Below are 17792 nucleotides of genomic sequence, written 5' to 3'. Positions count from 1 at the left end.
GTTCTCAATTTAGCCCAGTATTTGCATGCTCTGTAGTAAGAAAGAAGGTAAAGAAAGTGAATAGAAGAGGCTTAGAAGAGCAAAATTGCTAGTTCTAGTGCTAGACCTAGGCAGCCCTGTTTCAAAAAGGTAACAGCTGTAAGGAAAAAGTATGAAGTTTCATATTTTAGCAAGGGACTAATGCAGACTAGTGCAAGGGAAGCTCTAATGAAAACTTCAAACATCTGTGTAGGGTTATGACATGCTTTCTCTACATAGGGAAGTTAATCAATGTAGCCTCTCGTTAGCACTGGAGAAGTAAAGCGCTCTCATCTGCGGTCTGAAGGACTCAGGGTAGTATCTCTGGGATTCTTGCTGGTTGCATGGAGTTAGGAGATAGCAAGACTTACTCATAAATGCCTATGCAAAGGTGAAATCCTGTTTTTACAGGAAAAGAAGATCTAGATGTTCATAGTGAAGGTGTTGCCTCAGTCTCACAAATAAATACAATGTTTCTGAAGGAAGGTTAAATGAAATGTCTGGACTCATATCTAAGTATCTTCTGCTGAGAATGGAGCTTGTCCAGCTGACTTCTGTTTTGTGTTCTTACATATTAAGGCTCACATTAAATTTGCTCATAGTGCCATTGTCCCTTTCTTTTGTGCTTTGACTCCATGTGTGAAAGACCTGCCAGATAGTTGGATATGAACCCTGAAAAAGAGAATGAGGAAGAGGAGGGCTCTGATAGTGCACTCTAGCTATTTAATGTTTTGCTCAACTTAATGAGTCTGTGACTGCAATCTATTAGCAACAAAATGTTATATACACATAGTTCAACGAGTAAGTATTGTGTCACATCTATTATATACTGCTTGAATGGCTGGGGCAAATACTTGTGTAGTGGAAGATAAGAAACTTTTTATCATACAGAGGTTTTAATCCCATTTAAAACAGAAGAACAACAACAAAAACTCCAGCCTCTCTGCATACCCACAAGAAAAGCACAAGACAGGTGATCAACATAGGAAACTCCTACTGAAGTTTAACCAATAAGGCCTAATAAGTAACTGAAAAATAAATTTGAAAAGTGGAAGGATTAAGTAATATTCACCTACCAGGACCAGGTGTTATTGAAGACTGTTAATCAAGTTGTGATGGCTCAGAGGCAATCTAAATATGACATAGATATTTAGGAATTCATTTTCCCAATGAAAGAGAGACAAATTACGTAGGGAATAGGGATTGTTATTGAAGAAACTTAAGCTTGCGCACACCTGTGTCTTCCTTCTTATTTTGCAAGTAAGTAATTTACATCCTCAGTAGTTGCAGAATTCTGTTCCCAGGACCTCCTTGTCATTCAAGTTCCTAAAAGACCAAATTAAGGAAATTCTGTTGGCTGCTGCTCTGTAGTCTTCCCTCTTCTCTTCCCCATTCCTTATTTAATACCTGTTACTGGAAATATTTGCTGGTGTCTGAAAAATTAGACTACTTCACCTATTAAACCATAGAATGTTAAATAATACTTAGTCTGCTCTGGTTTGTTTCATCCTTTGAGACAAAAGATGTTGAGGTAGAAGACTTGTGGGCTTTACAGTACTTCTAAGTTTTTCTTAGTATTTAAGGGCTGAAATGCTGTGTCTTAAGAGTTTTCTTGACCAGTGAAACTGCAAGTAATCATAGATGAATACAGAAGTTTAGGTGATAAACTTAATTATAAGATGTGGTAGGAATGGGACTGTGTGGCTATGTTTTTTACCAAAAAGTCAACATACCACAGTTAAGTAGGAGGTGGCTTGTTCAGGCATTTGAAAATAGCTTGCAACAGGCTTTTGTGACAAATTACTTAATTTATTTTAATGTCTGAGCTATATTGACTGGAAAATAAGTGCAACACTGTGCTTACCTGTCTATGTACATCTGTATGTAGCACTACAAAAATGCATCTGTTTAAGATAATGAACAAAAAAAACCCTATAAAATCAAGTGATGGTGCTTCTGTTAAAGAGCTGTGCAGAAACTCATGATTCAGAGAAATAATATGTTGACCTAAAATTGTGCAGTTAAACTTTTGCAAATCTATTGACATTGTTTTCCTCTGTGCTAAAATTTTCCTTTTCGTATTAGACTTAGATTTCTTAAACTGAAGATCGTCTCAGGCAAGAGAACAATTAATTTGCTTGTTTCTATTTGTTCTTCATAGGGAAGATGGGCTTCATACTGAAATGTGTTAAAAAAGTAAATGCTATATTTTGACATTACTCTGTGAGAATATGCTTACATAGAAAGGGAATTGATCTTGACACGTATCTTTAAGTTCAGGTTCAATCTGTTAATGCTTTTTTTTTTTTTGTGGTTGTGTTCACTTTAGGTTCCTGTGTTGTTCGAGATGCCACAGGAAATGTTAATAACACCATTGTCACTGAGCTGACAAATTGCACTACTGCAGCTTGCAACCTAAACTATGATTTCTCATCCTGTCAGACAGGGTGTCAGTATGGGTTGATGAACAATTTCCAGGTATAAAACTTCCTTCTCAATCTATTTGTTTGGTTTGTGTTTATTCTTCTTTGAATTGCATATTGAGAAAAATCATAGAATAAAAATGCCTTTTTCCATAAATAAAAGGTTTATCTGGAATAGTGAAATGGTACACTCTAGCTAGTGTGAAGAACAACAACATAACTATGTTAAAAACTTTTGAGTGTTTATACACAGGCGGTATAAATATGTAATCTTCTGACTAAACTGCATAGCTTAGGTGTTGGGACTGCAACTTTAGATAACTGAATGTCATCATTCAGTGATGTAGATAGAAGTACTCATTGTTCAATAGTGATGCACAGTAATCATAGGTAGCCTCTGTCAATAACTTGTTACTTAATTTTAAATTTTCTTACAATATATGCTGACTTTCTAAGAATGTTTTTCGTATTTGTCACAGTATCCTCTTTAATGGTAGGAATGTTTTGAATTATCATAAAACCTGATGTTAATGTATTTAAAAATCCTATAGAATTAATGGAGTAATTCATAATATTCAACTTACACTTCACAGATAACAGAGATGTCCATGAACTATTGGTAAGGGTTTGAAAGAAACACAGGAAAACTACATATTTCCTAGTGACTTAAACTTACTTTGTGGCAGTCCATCTTTGCCCTAAGTTTTTCTAATAGGTATATGAAAAGTTGGCTAGAGATCAATCTGAAATCCACTAATGAAAAAGCTGTGTAACTTATGGGTTTTAATCAGAAGTACATGTGGTACATGTACTCCTTCCATGTACTGCTTCCATGTCAGGCTGACAGCTTTACCTGCAAAGCTGGGTGAAAAACCTATTTTCTACATGATGAAATAATGTTGCAGTGTAGAGCATTCTATTAGAGTAAAATACATTTTTATAGTGGAATAATTTGAGTATCTGTGTGGTGTTACTAAATTCTGGTTTAGAAAAAGTCTGTATTTAGAAACACTTCAGAATTGGTCTAGTGGGAATAATTTTTCTGCATTTGATGACATTGCTTATTTGTTTAAGATCAAAAGAAGCCAGATGGACAGCTGAGAATAAGTGTAGAACTGGTTTCCTCTGCTTGTATCTTTTTAAGTCATAACTTTATGAAGGTTGCTTACCATAAATGTTGCTTATGCTTCTAATAAGTTAGTCATTAATGTTCTAGTTTCTTACTATTTGTTCTAAAGAGTGCTTCTGTCTCACAAATTCTTGTTTCTCTCTGTAGAAAAAATAGTGTGTTCCAAATAGGAAAAGTTGCTTTCAAGGCCACAGGCTGCACAGAGAATGCAGGGCCCCTTGCACCCCCCTTTTTGTTGAGGTTTTGAAAACTTTGTCATGGATACTGCACAGCATCTCTGGGCAACCTGCTGCTGTGCTTAGCCATCCTCTCTGTGGAGTTTTGTTTTTCTAATCCCCAGTTGGACTTTGCTGTTTGTTTTTTTTTTTCTCTCATCCTCACAGCTGTTGTTGTGCGTCTCTGAGAAGAATCTGTTTCTCAGGAGATGTCAGAAGGAAATAATTTCAATAAGATACTGCCTACCTATAGATAAACTGTTGTCCATTTTCTAATTGAACTACCCTCAACTTAATAGCTCTGGATGGTAGCTGTAAGGAGAGATTTTTTTTTTTTTATGCAAGTCACAGTGTGTGTTAAGGGTGGCTCTAAGCTTGTGTACCTCTAAAGTTTTTCATACAAATCCAACTTATTTCTGTAGGTTAAATAACTGAGAGCAAACATTTTAAAAACATAAATTAATGCCTAGGTGAGTGAAGATTGCATGCTTACAGCTGTAAGACAAATACAACAGATTCTGGGCTTGAAAGTGCCAGCTTACTCATGTGCACAGCCTGATGACTTTATCACTTCGATACACTTTGTGCTGTATTCAGTTCTGGCAGAGAATTGATTTCAAGTTAATATGTGGCAGCTCAAGTTTTAAATGTGTTTGGGCAGCAAAGGGATGACTTGTAGTATGATTTACTTGTGGAAAGCTTAGATGGTACTAAGAAACTTAATATGAGAACAGTTGGTGAGACAGGCTTACTCAGACTTGCATAGAAGAACTATCTTTAGTTTCTGTTATAGTCAATGCAAATTAATTAGAGGTCTTCATAGGCTTCAGACATTTCTCTGTTCAGTGCCACTCACATTTCTGTGTCCAGGCTGTAACCTGGTTGAAGAGTAACTTCAGAAACTTGTTTGGGGCTTTGTAGCCTTGGCCTGGAACTTCCCCAGAATAAGTTATAGCTTTGGATAATTTAAATGCAGAATTTGGTCAACTTTGGATGGAAGTTGGAAGTAGCATGAAACTCCATTCCAGAAACAGTATAAAAGTTCTGCTAAAACATTCCTCCTACAAAGGAAGACATGTGGAAAATACTTGAAAAAATGTAGAGGAAGGGCATCTATATTCATAATAAAAATCTAAAGAGGCTGCTGCTTGTTTCCACGTCACATTTTTTTTCTGCTCCACAATGGTTGGACCAAAGAACTGAAACTGAAGTCAAGATACAATATTTCATTATCCCAAATGTTTGAAATTTAATAAACTGTCTAAACAATAAATGCCAAGCAAACATAATGAATCCCTTATCAGCAGTAACTATGTATCTGTCTCACCACACCAGTTATAACAGGGCCATTCTTACTTACATGTCTGTGCTTCCACTTCTATGGGTTCTTTCAAGGGTGAAAATTTCAGTGCTATAGCAACTGCATATGAGTTCTTCTTGGTTTTGTGGTCATAAGGTTTGGATTATGGTATATATGAGGGAGGGAGGGGAGAGAGAGGTGTTTAACACTGTGACATACTGGTTTTACTGGAACTGGTTGCCATTTTGTTCCTCTAGCTTAGAAGAAGCTTCTTAATATCTCTTAAATTAGTAAACTAAGTTGTAACTTACTAACTTTTAAAATGGACAAACTTCATCTGCATACATTTACTCAGATTTCTCTTAAATTTATAAACCAGATGTAGTATTAAAACATAAATAGTGTAAATAAATGGAGGCAATGAACAAAACCTAGAAAGAGTATGTAAAATCTGAGTACAGTGTAGAAACTAGCCTGCAAGACATTTAGGCAAGTGTAGTGAAATGAAGACCTCAAAATAACAGTATCTTAAATTGGATGGGAAGAAAAGTGATGGAGACACAGATTATGTCCATAGGAAGTCCTTCCAAGGAAGATTGATTAAGCCATCCTTGCAGGGAAGGAAATTTTCATACTTCTTCTACAAAGATTATTCTGTGCTTGTTCATTATGTTGCTATAGCAAAAGTTTCTTTCTAAATTATTTGTCAGTAAAGCATTGACACTCTAAACTTCTCTTCTACTATTATAGTGTAGGGTTATTACAAACTGCAATTTACAACTGCAACTTTTTCTGTTGATTATAGAACTAACTTAAACCTGGGTATGTGTCATTAGTTTTATTCATCTATGAATAAAGGCCTGTCCTACATTTTTTGTTGTGAACTACAAATATGCTTCAGGGAATTCCTTCATTTGCTATCCTGCTTGGCAGCCACTTCACTCTCATCTTACGCACCTGCAATTATTTAATTTATCTTTTTAGGCTAGGCATGCCTTGAACTGACCAATGAAACCTGACATAGTGTAGAGACTTGGTTGACAGTTTAAGTGACCCAGCAGTTTTTTGTCAGTCTGATCTGTAGAAAAACACTACATTTTATCAGTAGTTTAGCCTTAGGAATATTAATAAAAGTTAATCGGTCACCTGTATATGGTTTCCAAGAGCATGTCCTGCTTCGTAAGATTGTTTTAGACGGCTAGATTTTACAACTTCAGGTGACAGTAACTTAAAATCTGGACACTTGTGTGTGATTTCTTTTGCATTCAGTTCCTTTCCTGATACTCTAAGCAAGTTTCCGGGATGAAGAGGCAAGTAATCACTGCAAATGATGCAGAACCTCATTCTGACACATTGTGTTTGAAAGACACTATGCCGAGTTTGGTCAGTTTACTAAAAACGTAAGCTTTTACAAGATGGTATTAAATTCTTAAATGTTTGCTGTCTTCAGGCAGTTTAGGGTTTTGGTTTGTAAAGAGAAGTATTATATTAAACCACGATTTTTTGTTAAATACGTGGTTCTGTATCTAACTTCACTTGACACATGCAAAGCTGGATGCAGCTGTGTTACGGAAGTAATGAGTGAAATGGCAGAAGAGGGTCTTTAGGCAGTATGACAACTAGACAGAAACTGCTTTGCTTCTGATTTGGAATTATTTTGTTTTTAATGTCTTATCAACACTGTTCTCTTACACTTAACTTACTAAGTATTTATTTTGTTAGTCATCCAGTCTACCAAGTATAGTATTCCTGCATATAGGATTTTACTCACTGGGGTTACAAAGATGTCATAAAATATGATCCTGAGGAGACAGGAAGCAAGTTTTTCTTGTTTCCCATTCAAAACCACAAGGACAAGTTTAATTTAGAGTGCTGAAGATACTGAGAAAGACGGTCACCTTTCTGAAGATGTTCACTAATTTCAGTTGTTTTGTCACTTGGGCTTCCTGAGACCATGTTATTCACTGGTAGGCTAGTCAAAATATGTAACAAATTACAATGTATTTTGATTCCATTACTTACTTTTAATCATCTTATGAGCCCCTGGAGACTTCAGACGTTGATTGCTTTCACCTGAGAATTACATGGTTGGGACTGTATGTTGTGTGGGGAGCCACCTTCTCTTGTTCTAAAATTAGGGTCTATTTATATTCCTTGATTTGTCTCTAGTTCATTCATTGATATGAATGCATGACATTCTAACAGCTTTTAAGTGGAGGATACATAATATTTTGTTTTTCTCTTTGTGTAGTTAATCTTGCCATCCACTTGTATAGTATACTTTTTCATAGTCTTTAAAAAAGCGTGTATATTTTGCTTCCAGGTGATGAGCATGGTATCAGGATTTGCACCACTGATTACTGCGGGTATTTTTTCAGCCACCCTGTCTTCTGCACTAGCATCTCTTGTGAGTGCACCTAAGATCTTTCAGGTAAGTTTAGAAGCAAAGCCATAATCTTTTAAATAATAATTTCAATTAACTTTTGAATAAGAGTTTTTGGAAGGGTACTGTGACGTCTTGCTGTCATTATTCCTACCAGCTGACATCAGTAGGTTGATCTAGTGTTTACCTGTTGCGTGGAATGGGAAATCAGTGTGTTATTGTTGCTAAATATAGCTAGACTAGAATTTGTTCCAGATGTCATGTGTTTCTGTTTAGTGTAGAGTTTAGTTGTGGTGTAATTAACGTTACAGGAATCTACAAACTCCTTTAGATGTTTCTCGTAAGTACCAGTGGAGCACATACAAAGATAACAGATTAGTTCATTTCTCAAAGTAATCACAGAAGGAGACAGCATGGAATAGAACCTGTAGCTGTGGAATCTTTATCTTCAGAGAATACATTATCGAAATAATTGTGTACTAGCTCTTACGTAAATCATTTACATTTATTTTGTTGGTGTTCCTGAATGTATTTGCTTTATGTTCTTTTTAACCATTTGATCTCATTCTTTGCCTTGCAGTTTCTCTTTGATTGGGTAAAACTTTAATGTCCTCCAATGACCTTCTTTCCCGAAAGTTCAGTAAAGAGTCAAATGTAGAAGGGATTTTGTTGCAAAATAGAAGCACAAGTATTGATGCAGAGCACTGATGTGTACATTGGGCAAACTTTGCACTTTCTGAGAAACATTGTCTTTAAAGAAAGACTCTTTGTAAGACACCAGTAAAGAAGATTAGTCAATTACTTGCAGAAGAGCTAAGCTTGTTCTCATGGATAGAAATTAGTGAAGGATAGAATATTGGAAATGCCAAATGTCAAGATAGAAAGACAATTGAAAATATAAGTTGTACATAGTGGCTATAAACTTCTTTCAGGAAGATAATATGCAGTGGAAGACAGCATTAGTAACCATTAGTAAGGATACTTTTCTAGCAAAATGCATGCTGACTCTTGAATTTTATTTTTCTTAGGCTTTGTGCAAGGACAACATTTATCCAGGATTTCAGATGTTTGCTAAAGGCTATGGGAAGAACAATGAGCCACTGAGAGGATATCTTCTAACGTTTTTAATTGCTCTTGGATTCATACTAATTGGTTAGTTTGAAATTATAATAAATCTCAATATCATTTTGTCCTTTATAAAGCATTCTATTCCATATTGCAAACTGATGAGAGTGTTCTAGAGGTCTAATGCACAACACTTAATTCTAAGCCAGCATTCTAAATCTATGTATTCTGAGGTTTATGTTCTCCCGTCTTCTTGGTATAACTCTGTCTAAAACTACAATAAATTTGAATTTAACTGTAGCAATACTGTGCTTTTCTTAATAACCACAGATGTGTCTTTAGATACTATCAATCAATTAAAAAAAATCATTTGCTTGACACAGGTGTTAGAAATATGAAAATTTATTTCAGATTTTTAATAATGAGAAACAGCTTAAGTAAATGACAAACTTTCATGAATAATACTTTTTAAAGTGTGTTTTTCTGTTAAGTTACAAAGAGTAGAGATGCGTGCTGATGCTACTGTTGCTAAAGGTGAAGATAGTCTAGCTAGTATTACGTGTGTTCTCTGTAGATGGCATACTAATTGTGCTGTGTCCATCCATGAGTCCTGTACCAGTGCTTTTGAACTCCATTGCCCAGTTTGCTCTTTCATCATTGCCCCAAGTCTGCCTAAGGCATAGGTATGCCCATGATGTCCCTACCTCAGCATGCTGAGTGGAAGCTTGATTACAAGCAGAACCCTGCAGACCAGCACGGCAAATTCTTTTTTTTTTTTTTGTTTGGATGATGGCACACATATACATGTTTTGTACTGTGCTGCCTCAAAGAAAAGGGAAGATCAGGTTTTTCCGTCTCTTTCAGTAAAAACGTGTACTTGTCACTTTTGTAATACTATTGGTCTGTAATAAAGCACTGTACTATTGATACAACTTTTCACTTAAAATGCAGATAGTCGAACATATTTGTCACATTCCTCACACTAACTTTGTCTGATGTTGCCATTTACCATAGTCAATTGTCTCTAAGCTTATTAGTGTCTTGTGCTTTGCTGTTTGAGAATTGAGCTAGAGGTGTACTACAGGTGTATTAATGCTCTGCTGTTTCTGACATTCTTCAGAACCCAGAGTATTGGTGCACTGTTTGATTAAGGCATGCTGGAAAAGAAATTTTCTCTGTGACTTATTTTGAGAAAGTATGAAGTGCTTCAAACATGGCAGTCCTGGAGCACTTGATAGTGTGGAAAAAATATTTACATTTTTGAAACTGAAACTTACACTTCCCGACTATTAGAAGATAACTTGGTACATAAGAGACAAGATAATAGCTCTGTTTGTTGGACAGAAAGTACAAACTGATTCTCCTTAGAGTACATCAGAAAAAAAAAAGTTGTTTGTAGCAGAATTGTTACTCTGTAATCTTCAAAGCCATTGGGTGATATCTTTCATAGCAGCGTGCATTGTTTTTGTATTTACAGCTGAACTGAATGTCATTGCTCCAATTATTTCGAACTTCTTCTTGGCCTCATATGCCTTGATTAACTTCTCTGTATTCCATGCTTCTCTTGCAAAATCTCCAGGTAGGAACTACATTTTGAGGGTGAGAGTTTAGCCTGCAATTTCCTTACACATAAGTACAGTTTTAAAGATAGTAATATAAAGGAATGTTTAGCTTAATTTAATTACTAAATATCTATTTGACTGTCATGGTGTATCTGAATTACAAGTGTAGTATGGTGTGTACTTCTGAAATTTTTTGCTGAGGGAACACAAGATAATTCAGTGTTTTTTCAGAAACCCTAGAAGAAAACTTTCTTGCTAATTCAGTGTCTGGTGTTCAAGAACTACGCTTTTGTCTTCTTTAGATTTCTCTGTTAATGTTTCCTCTTCCAGTCCAGAAGAAACTGGAATTGCAGTGGTATTGATATATATTTATAGACTTTGGTGTGGGGAGCTAGTTAGATTATAGGAATATGCCAAAACTGAGTACTTGCAGAACAGATGTGTGTCATACCCAGCCCACTATGCATTTGCTCTTAAAAGTTTCTCAAGTTACTGGACTGGGAAGACATCATTGATTTGTCAGAGAGTGCATAACACTGTTTAGACAACAATTCTATATCTAACGCGCTTGTTAATCTTGGGTGTGTTAGCGGGGGTGTGCAAATGTATTTTTGCTTTTTTGGATAAATGTGTGACAAATAAGGATGTGAAACAGTGATAGTCCACTATTTTGACATACTCAAGTTCTGCTTGGATGTATCTGTCCTTTTTGTTTTCATGTGGTGAAAATTTCTGGCCATGTGAAAGCACTAAAAATACACAACGAGAAACATTTAGTAGAATGTGAGAGATGGAGTCACAAGCTGATAATTCGTGTTAGGCTAGCCTGAAAGCAAAAATCAATTGTCAGACAAGCTATTGTCAAAGGTTCCTGTAGTCTGATTCAATAGACATCGTGGCACACGCATCTTAAAACTTTCCTTTTGAGATCTGTGTTTAGACAGCAAAATTAGACACATTTACATATCTATGTAAGAAAGATGCAAATTTATTTGACAGGTGTTGAAAAATTGAAAGCATAAATGTGCCACAGTCTGTTTTGCACAATACTGAAACTGTCACAAATTTACATTAAAAGTGATGTAGAACACTAGGGAAGGAAAAGAGGACTATCACCTTCCTTCTCTTGGAGTAGTGATTAAACTTATTTCCATCCTCTTTTCTATTCTCCAAATTATATTTTGGCTAGGTTGGCGCCCTGCTTTCAAATACTACAACATGTGGATTTCTCTTGTTGGAGCTATTCTGTGCTGCATTGTGATGTTTGTCATTAATTGGTGGGCAGCACTTCTGACGTATGTCATAGTGCTTGGACTGTACATTTATGTCACGTACAAGAAACCAGGTATGTATAGCAGCTTCTGACTGCAGGGGGCGGAAATGGAATGTGCAAGAAAGGAAAAAAGTTAGGGCCTTTAGAAGAAAAAAATAAATTATTTAGGTTTGGCTGACTAGTTCAGCCTTCTGTTGGAGATGACACTTTCCTTTGCTGTGACATAAAGTAACTAAGCATGGCATTTTTTCCTGAACTGTTATTTTTTTGACTCTAAAGTTGCCACAGTCTTCAAAGAGTTGAGGAAAAAAACAAACCTGTAATTCTTTCTTCCTGTAATTGTAACATATCAAACTTCGCTTTGCTAAAACTGCTACAGAAATGTTATCTTTAAACAGAATTCCTGTTCAGTTGTGTGGGTTTGACTAGTGCTGTATAGAATGTATAAGATATAGCTTGAATCTTATGTGTTTTCAATTGATATTCAACATTCATTTTGTGATCATGTAGTTTAACAGTGAACAGCTTTAAAATACTGGAACTTCAAATCTTCCAACAGATGTGAACTGGGGATCCTCAACACAAGCTTTGACATACTTGAATGCACTACAGCATTCTATACGGCTCTCAGGAGTGGAAGATCATGTGAAAAACTTCAGGTAATGGTTAATATTAAAAACATAGGAAATGACTTCTCTGTATTCCATAGGATACTGTCACAATGTTTGTTATGATGGTTTCCAGTAAATGCCAGTTCATCTCCTGTGGATTGTGACAGCTTTGAATTTTACCACCACGGACATCCTCTGAACATTAGCATTTTATTTCTGATTACGAGTGCACTTTAGAAGCAAGTCTATGGATTATGTCTGCTTACTATTAGACACCTCATGGTTTGCATTATGAACTGTGAATTGTTTTCTTCTTTGAAACTGAATTGGAAGATATGCTGCAAACTGCTGATAGGCATTCAGTCCATGTGCTTGGGTTAAAACTGATCTAACTTAAAATCCCCAAGATGTGTATACTGTGAATGTTGCCCTCAACACTAGGTATTTGACATTAGACATATTTTCTCATTGCACTTCAGTTCAGTAATGGGAAAGAGGCTACATGATTGTTTTTCACACACTGAAGAGGAGAACTGATCTGTTGTCTGCCAACATGGCTACCCAGGAAGGTCCTACTCCAGAAGGCAGTTTTCTATCCTATGGTATTTATGCCACTTTTCTGGGATAAGCTGTCATAGAAGAAAGATACTTCAGAAAATTTTAACAAAAAGTACTGCATTAAACTAATTCCTCCAAATAAATAGAATGTGGTGTTATATAATCCCCAGCTCAACTGACTTGCCATAGATCTGGCTGCAAAGTTAGTTAACTCTTATGTTACATCAGATTTTTCAGGGCCTTATCCAGTCAAGTTTTGAGTATTTCCAAGGATGGAGGTTCTGTTGACCTGTCTCTTTTTAAACAGAGCAGTTACTTCGTACATAGTGCCTGTGCCCAGTATAGTGTCAACACTTAATCAAGTGTTGTAGCTGCAGCTCTGAGGGTACTATTCTGTTATGCTCAGCCTATTCGCAAGAGAATCTAGCTACTAAAATCTTCCATTGTGTATGAAGGGTGACTTTGAATACTTAGTGCAGCATTTAATAAGGAATGAGTTCGGGGGAGATTTTTGATACAAGTGCCATTCTCTGAGGTTAAGTTTTTCAGAGAAGAGATCTATGGTATTTCCTGTTAGTTAGGAAAATACTCCAGTTCTAATCCTTAGCCTCTCTTGGAAGTGACTAAATTTTCTTTAAGAACTACAGGATGCTTCCATTGTCTGTTGCATACATCCAGACAGTTGAAATTAGATATGTCAGCCAATCATGATAGAGGTATGAGCACCACCTCAAAGAATATGACAGTACAACTAAATTGCAGATGTATTAATATGAATATCAATGAGTTTTCCACTTCCAAACTTGAAAAGGTTGGCTGCTACAGGTATAAAACACAAAACTTGAATTAAAATTATGAAGCAATTCTTCCTTCTGAAGCCCTAGGTCCTAAAATGACATGAAAATCTCTGAGTTATTCATGAACATTTTATTACGTATTACATCAAGCTGCATTGTTAACATGAATTCTGTTAACAGGATTCTGTTAACAGGAAGTCTGCTTTCAGAAACTGGTGCTTAGGTGTCAAGAGCAGCAATTTTCAAACTTTCCCTAATGCAAATCTAAAGGCTGGCATTAAATGATTAGCAATACCAAACTGTGATTAGTGTTGCAACCTTACTTCTGTCTGCTGAGATTCTGTTTTGGGTTACAAACTCCAATGTAGAAACAGACTTTATAGGAAAATTCTTACCTAGTGCAACTTTCTGCTTGTGCGGATATAGTGAATGAATGCTTTGCTGATCAGTATGTATTTAGGATTGCATGGGAAATACTTGAGCTCTTTTGTTTGGGAAGCTAGTATATAGCTTTTTGAGTTTTAAACTTCTTGTTACCCTAAGGAGATCCAGATCTTAATGTTAAGCCAGTTTTAAGCACAGTGGCTTTAGGAGAACTGGTTTTGGCCTGATACTGGTTTCTAACCTATGGCAAAAAGTGTTTTGAGTTCTAGAGCTATATTCTAAATCAGAGAGCAGCTCAGTATTTATTTATTTATAATAGAGAACAGAGGTGCCAAACTCATTTTCACTGGTGTCCACATCAGCCTCACGATTGCCTTCAAAGGACTGAATGTACTTTTACGACTGTATAAATGTAGGAGTAGTTAATGTAATTTTAGGACTGGATAAATGTAGGAGTAGTCCCATTTATACAGTCCTAAAATTACATTTGTCCTTTTGAAGGCAACCACGAGACTGATGTGGCCACTGGTGAAAATGAGTTTGACACTTCTGTTATAGCTATAAAGTTCAAGGCCAAGAGCAAGTTCCTGCACATGGGCTGGGACAATTCCAAGTACAATTACAGGCCGGGAGGAGAATGGTTTGAGAGGAGCCCTGAGGAGAAGGACTTTGGGGCATTGGTTGATGAGAAGCTCAACATGACTTGTCGGTGTGCACTTGCAGCCCAGAAAGCCAACTGTATCCTGGGCTGCATCAAAAGAAGTGTGACCAGCAAGCTGAGAGAGTTGATGCTGCCACTCTGCTCTAGTGAGACCCCACCTGGAGTTCTGTGCCCAGCCCTGAGGGCTCCACAATATCGGCATGGGCATGGATCTCTTTGAGCAAGTCCAGAGGAGAGCCACCAAGATGATCAGAGGGCTGGAGGACTTCTGTGAAGAAAGGCTGGGGAAGAGAAGACTCTGGGGAGACCTTATAGCAGGCTTGCAGTACCTAAAGGGGACTTATGAGAATGCTGAGAAGGGAGTTCCTGCAAGGACATGCATGTAATGATAGGAAAAGGAGTAATGACTTGTAACTGAAAGAGGGTAGATTTAGATTAGATATAAGGAAAAAATTCCTTACCATGGGGCTGGTGAGACACTGGAACAGGCTGCCCCCACCTGTGTGCCTTTCAGATTTACTGGGATTTCAAAGTCTGGAACCATTTAATCATAGGTCTGCTGACAGTTGTGGAAAAACAGATCTTGATTTAATATAGACTTGTAAAAGTAAATGAGGTTACTACCTCTCCAGTGATTATGTTCTTATGGCAAATATTCAGAAGAAACTTCTTTCTGTTAATAAAAAACCCCACAACTCCAGATGAAATTAATTCCAACCTTTTTTTTCCTCATCTATTCACAATTCTAGACCTCAGTGCTTAATTATGACAGGTGCTCCAAATGCACGTCCAGCTCTACTTCACCTTGTCCATGCTTTCACCAAGAATGTGGGTTTGATGATCTGCGGCCATGTACATATGGTAGGTGTATTCTGTCTTTACTTTAAAGTAAGGTTTCTTCTTGAGGGTGTTTTAACCTATTTGCCTTTTTTGGGGGGGTTCTTGTTTTTATGTTGTTGGTTTGTGGGTGTTTTTGGTGTGTAGGGTTGTGTTTGTTTGGTTTGTTGGTTTTTCTTGTGTTTTGTTTTATTATTTTTTAATGAAAACATCATTAGACATTGAGAAGTGCAAAAAGGTTTACTGGTAGGATCCACTCGTGTGGCCATCACTGTTCAAGTTAGGTATACTGTAGGGGAAACTTTGCAAAATTAGTACCTCTGATCATTTGATGCCTAAATGCTGAGGAAGCTTTGTAGGAGTGAAGTGAACATTGGATTACAGCCTGGGGGTGTCTCTCTCCTTGTGTCATACAATCTCATGTACTCTTTCATTCTTTAGGCAGAGCAGTTAAGTCAAAGTGATGTGTATACAGCTAAATTTCCTTTCAGTGTAACTGTTTCAGGAAGATTGATTCCTGTGTTGATTTCTTACAAAGTCTGGACTAAAATAAAACTTCTCAAGTAGGAAATTCAGTATCAGTTTAGCCAATACTTAAAAATGGCTGTTAACATTTCTAGTAGTTTTTTTCTTCCTTCAGTTATCAGATTCATTTCATTGGCCAGTGAAACAGTAAGATAAACAGGCATTTCCCTTTTCTGTACTCTTTCTGCCCATCCCCTGGTATTTTGGAGTTGGGGTCTGTACCAAAGCTTCAGTTAGCTACAGAGACACTGTTGTATCTCTGATAAACACTGGAAATTGTATTTTAGCATACTGAGATTGCATAGTTTAGCCTCATGATTTAAGGCCAAAATTCTTCTGTCACATCACTAAGAACATTTAAACAAGTAAATGCAAAGATTGATTACTTTTAAACATCATAGATCATAGAATGATCTGAGTTGAAAATATGTTTAGATTTACCACACTTAGTAAATATGACTTGCTTCTAATCTAACGTAGTGGTAAGAGCAAATTGAGTTAACATTTCAGTAAGCGCAAAGGACAGAAACTGTGTAATACTAGAGAGGTAAGGTACCACATATGGAATTACTGCCTTTCAAAAGTAGGGCTGAACTGAAAAGAATAATGTAGTGTAATACTTATTGTAGGAAAGCAGTTATGATGAGATTTTCTGGGAGTGTATCCTATCTCTATTTAAAATTGCCTTCCTACAAGAAAGATGACACGACACTATTATTCACTGACCATTTAGTCAGGGACTGTATAGTTTTGCAAACCCTAATTTTACCTTGTCCTGTATTCTGAATTTTGATGTCTGGGAGGAGCACAATGATATGTCCTGATGGAAGTAATAAAAAGAAACTGTTAAAGAGGAGATGACTTTGACTGCAACATAAAACTGCAGAAGTGACACTACTGTGACAAAGTTTTTCTGATGAGGATTGTGTATGCACAGAGGCAAGCATGTACAGCTTGAAACAAATATTCCCTTAAAGCCTGATATGAAGTCATGCTATATCTGTGTGTTTCATGAAAAAGCCATTTCCTCTTAAAACTACTTTATGCTTTGGAGGACAAGTTTTTGCCACTTGCTGGGGAAGTGGGTTACGCTCTGCAGGAACAAGATTGCTAAAGCTTGAGCAACACTCTTTGTAAAAATTATAATCTAGTCTTCTCTTTGCTGCTGATATCACCTGGAATTTTGTTGTTTTGAGTTTTTTAGTAGTATGGAAGCATGTTTTGAGGATCTTCAAGTTCAAATTGGATTCCAGCAGTGAAATCAAGAAAGTTGGGGGGGGGTATGGGCTGTGCAGGCTTTGTTACTGCTCAAAATTCATATTCTCTCTGCTCTTTTAATTTCCTTACTTTGAAAGGGTCCTCGGAGGCAAGCAATGAAGGAGCTGTCGACTGATCTGGCTAAGTATCAACGATGGCTAATCAAAAACAAGATGAAGGCTTTCTATGCACCAGTGCATGCGGAGGACTTGAGGGATGGAGGGCAGTACTTAATGCAGGTAAACTTTTCTTTTTTTTATGAAAGTGATGATGAAGAACATCAAACTTGGAAGACTTTATACTTTGAAGTGTTTTCATTTGGCAAAGTTACATCAAAACTTTGAAAAATACTTTGTTTTCTGCTTAGAGAAAATAACAGAGCCTTTAGTTGTTTCAGTAACGTGTTTTTTAAAAAAAATATTTTTTGTTCTTCTTAGGCTGCTGGTCTGGGTAGAATGAGACCTAACACCCTTGTTGTTGGATTTAAGAAAAACTGGAGACAAGGTGACATGAGAGATGTTGAAACCTATATCAACTTATTCCAGTAAGTAGAAAACGTGCAGGTGTAGCTCTTATGTTCCATTTCAGTACCTTTGGTAGTAAGGCAAGAAGATCTTAGTTGCATCTCTTTCGGGTAGACTCAGACTTTACATATTGCTGATCCAGCAATCTTCCATGCCTTGTTTTTTTCTGATATGGAAATTAATAAGAAAATCTCTATAAACAGGTTACATTTTTATATATAGTAACTCTTTCTGCTTCTGGAAAGAGTTGTCACAGTGGTCTGAGGTTTG

General features: G+C 36.6%; 1 protein-coding gene across 1 annotated transcript in view; it reads left to right on the top strand.

The window, feature by feature from the left end:
• The window catches only part of SLC12A2 (solute carrier family 12 member 2), a gene marked incomplete at its 5' end in the record, with an annotated part of 60821 nt that overhangs the window by 30765 nt on the left and 12264 nt on the right, over window positions 1–17792 (top strand). The window contains 9 exons of the mRNA XM_080362449.1: window positions 2348–2496; window positions 7409–7516; window positions 8497–8620; window positions 10011–10112; window positions 11285–11440; window positions 11928–12027; window positions 15129–15240; window positions 17097–17237; window positions 17436–17542. Coding sequence (XP_080218575.1) covers window positions 2348–2496; window positions 7409–7516; window positions 8497–8620; window positions 10011–10112; window positions 11285–11440; window positions 11928–12027; window positions 15129–15240; window positions 17097–17237; window positions 17436–17542 — 1099 coding nt within the window. The remainder of the gene's footprint in view (window positions 1–2347; window positions 2497–7408; window positions 7517–8496; window positions 8621–10010; window positions 10113–11284; window positions 11441–11927; window positions 12028–15128; window positions 15241–17096; window positions 17238–17435; window positions 17543–17792) is intronic.

Source organism: Nesoenas mayeri (assembly GCF_963082525.1).
Source record: "Nesoenas mayeri genome assembly, chromosome: Z".
NCBI classification, from domain to species: domain Eukaryota; kingdom Metazoa; phylum Chordata; class Aves; order Columbiformes; family Columbidae; genus Nesoenas; species Nesoenas mayeri.
Note: the sequence above shows the minus strand (reverse complement) of the source record. Positions and strands in the feature narration are given on the sequence as shown.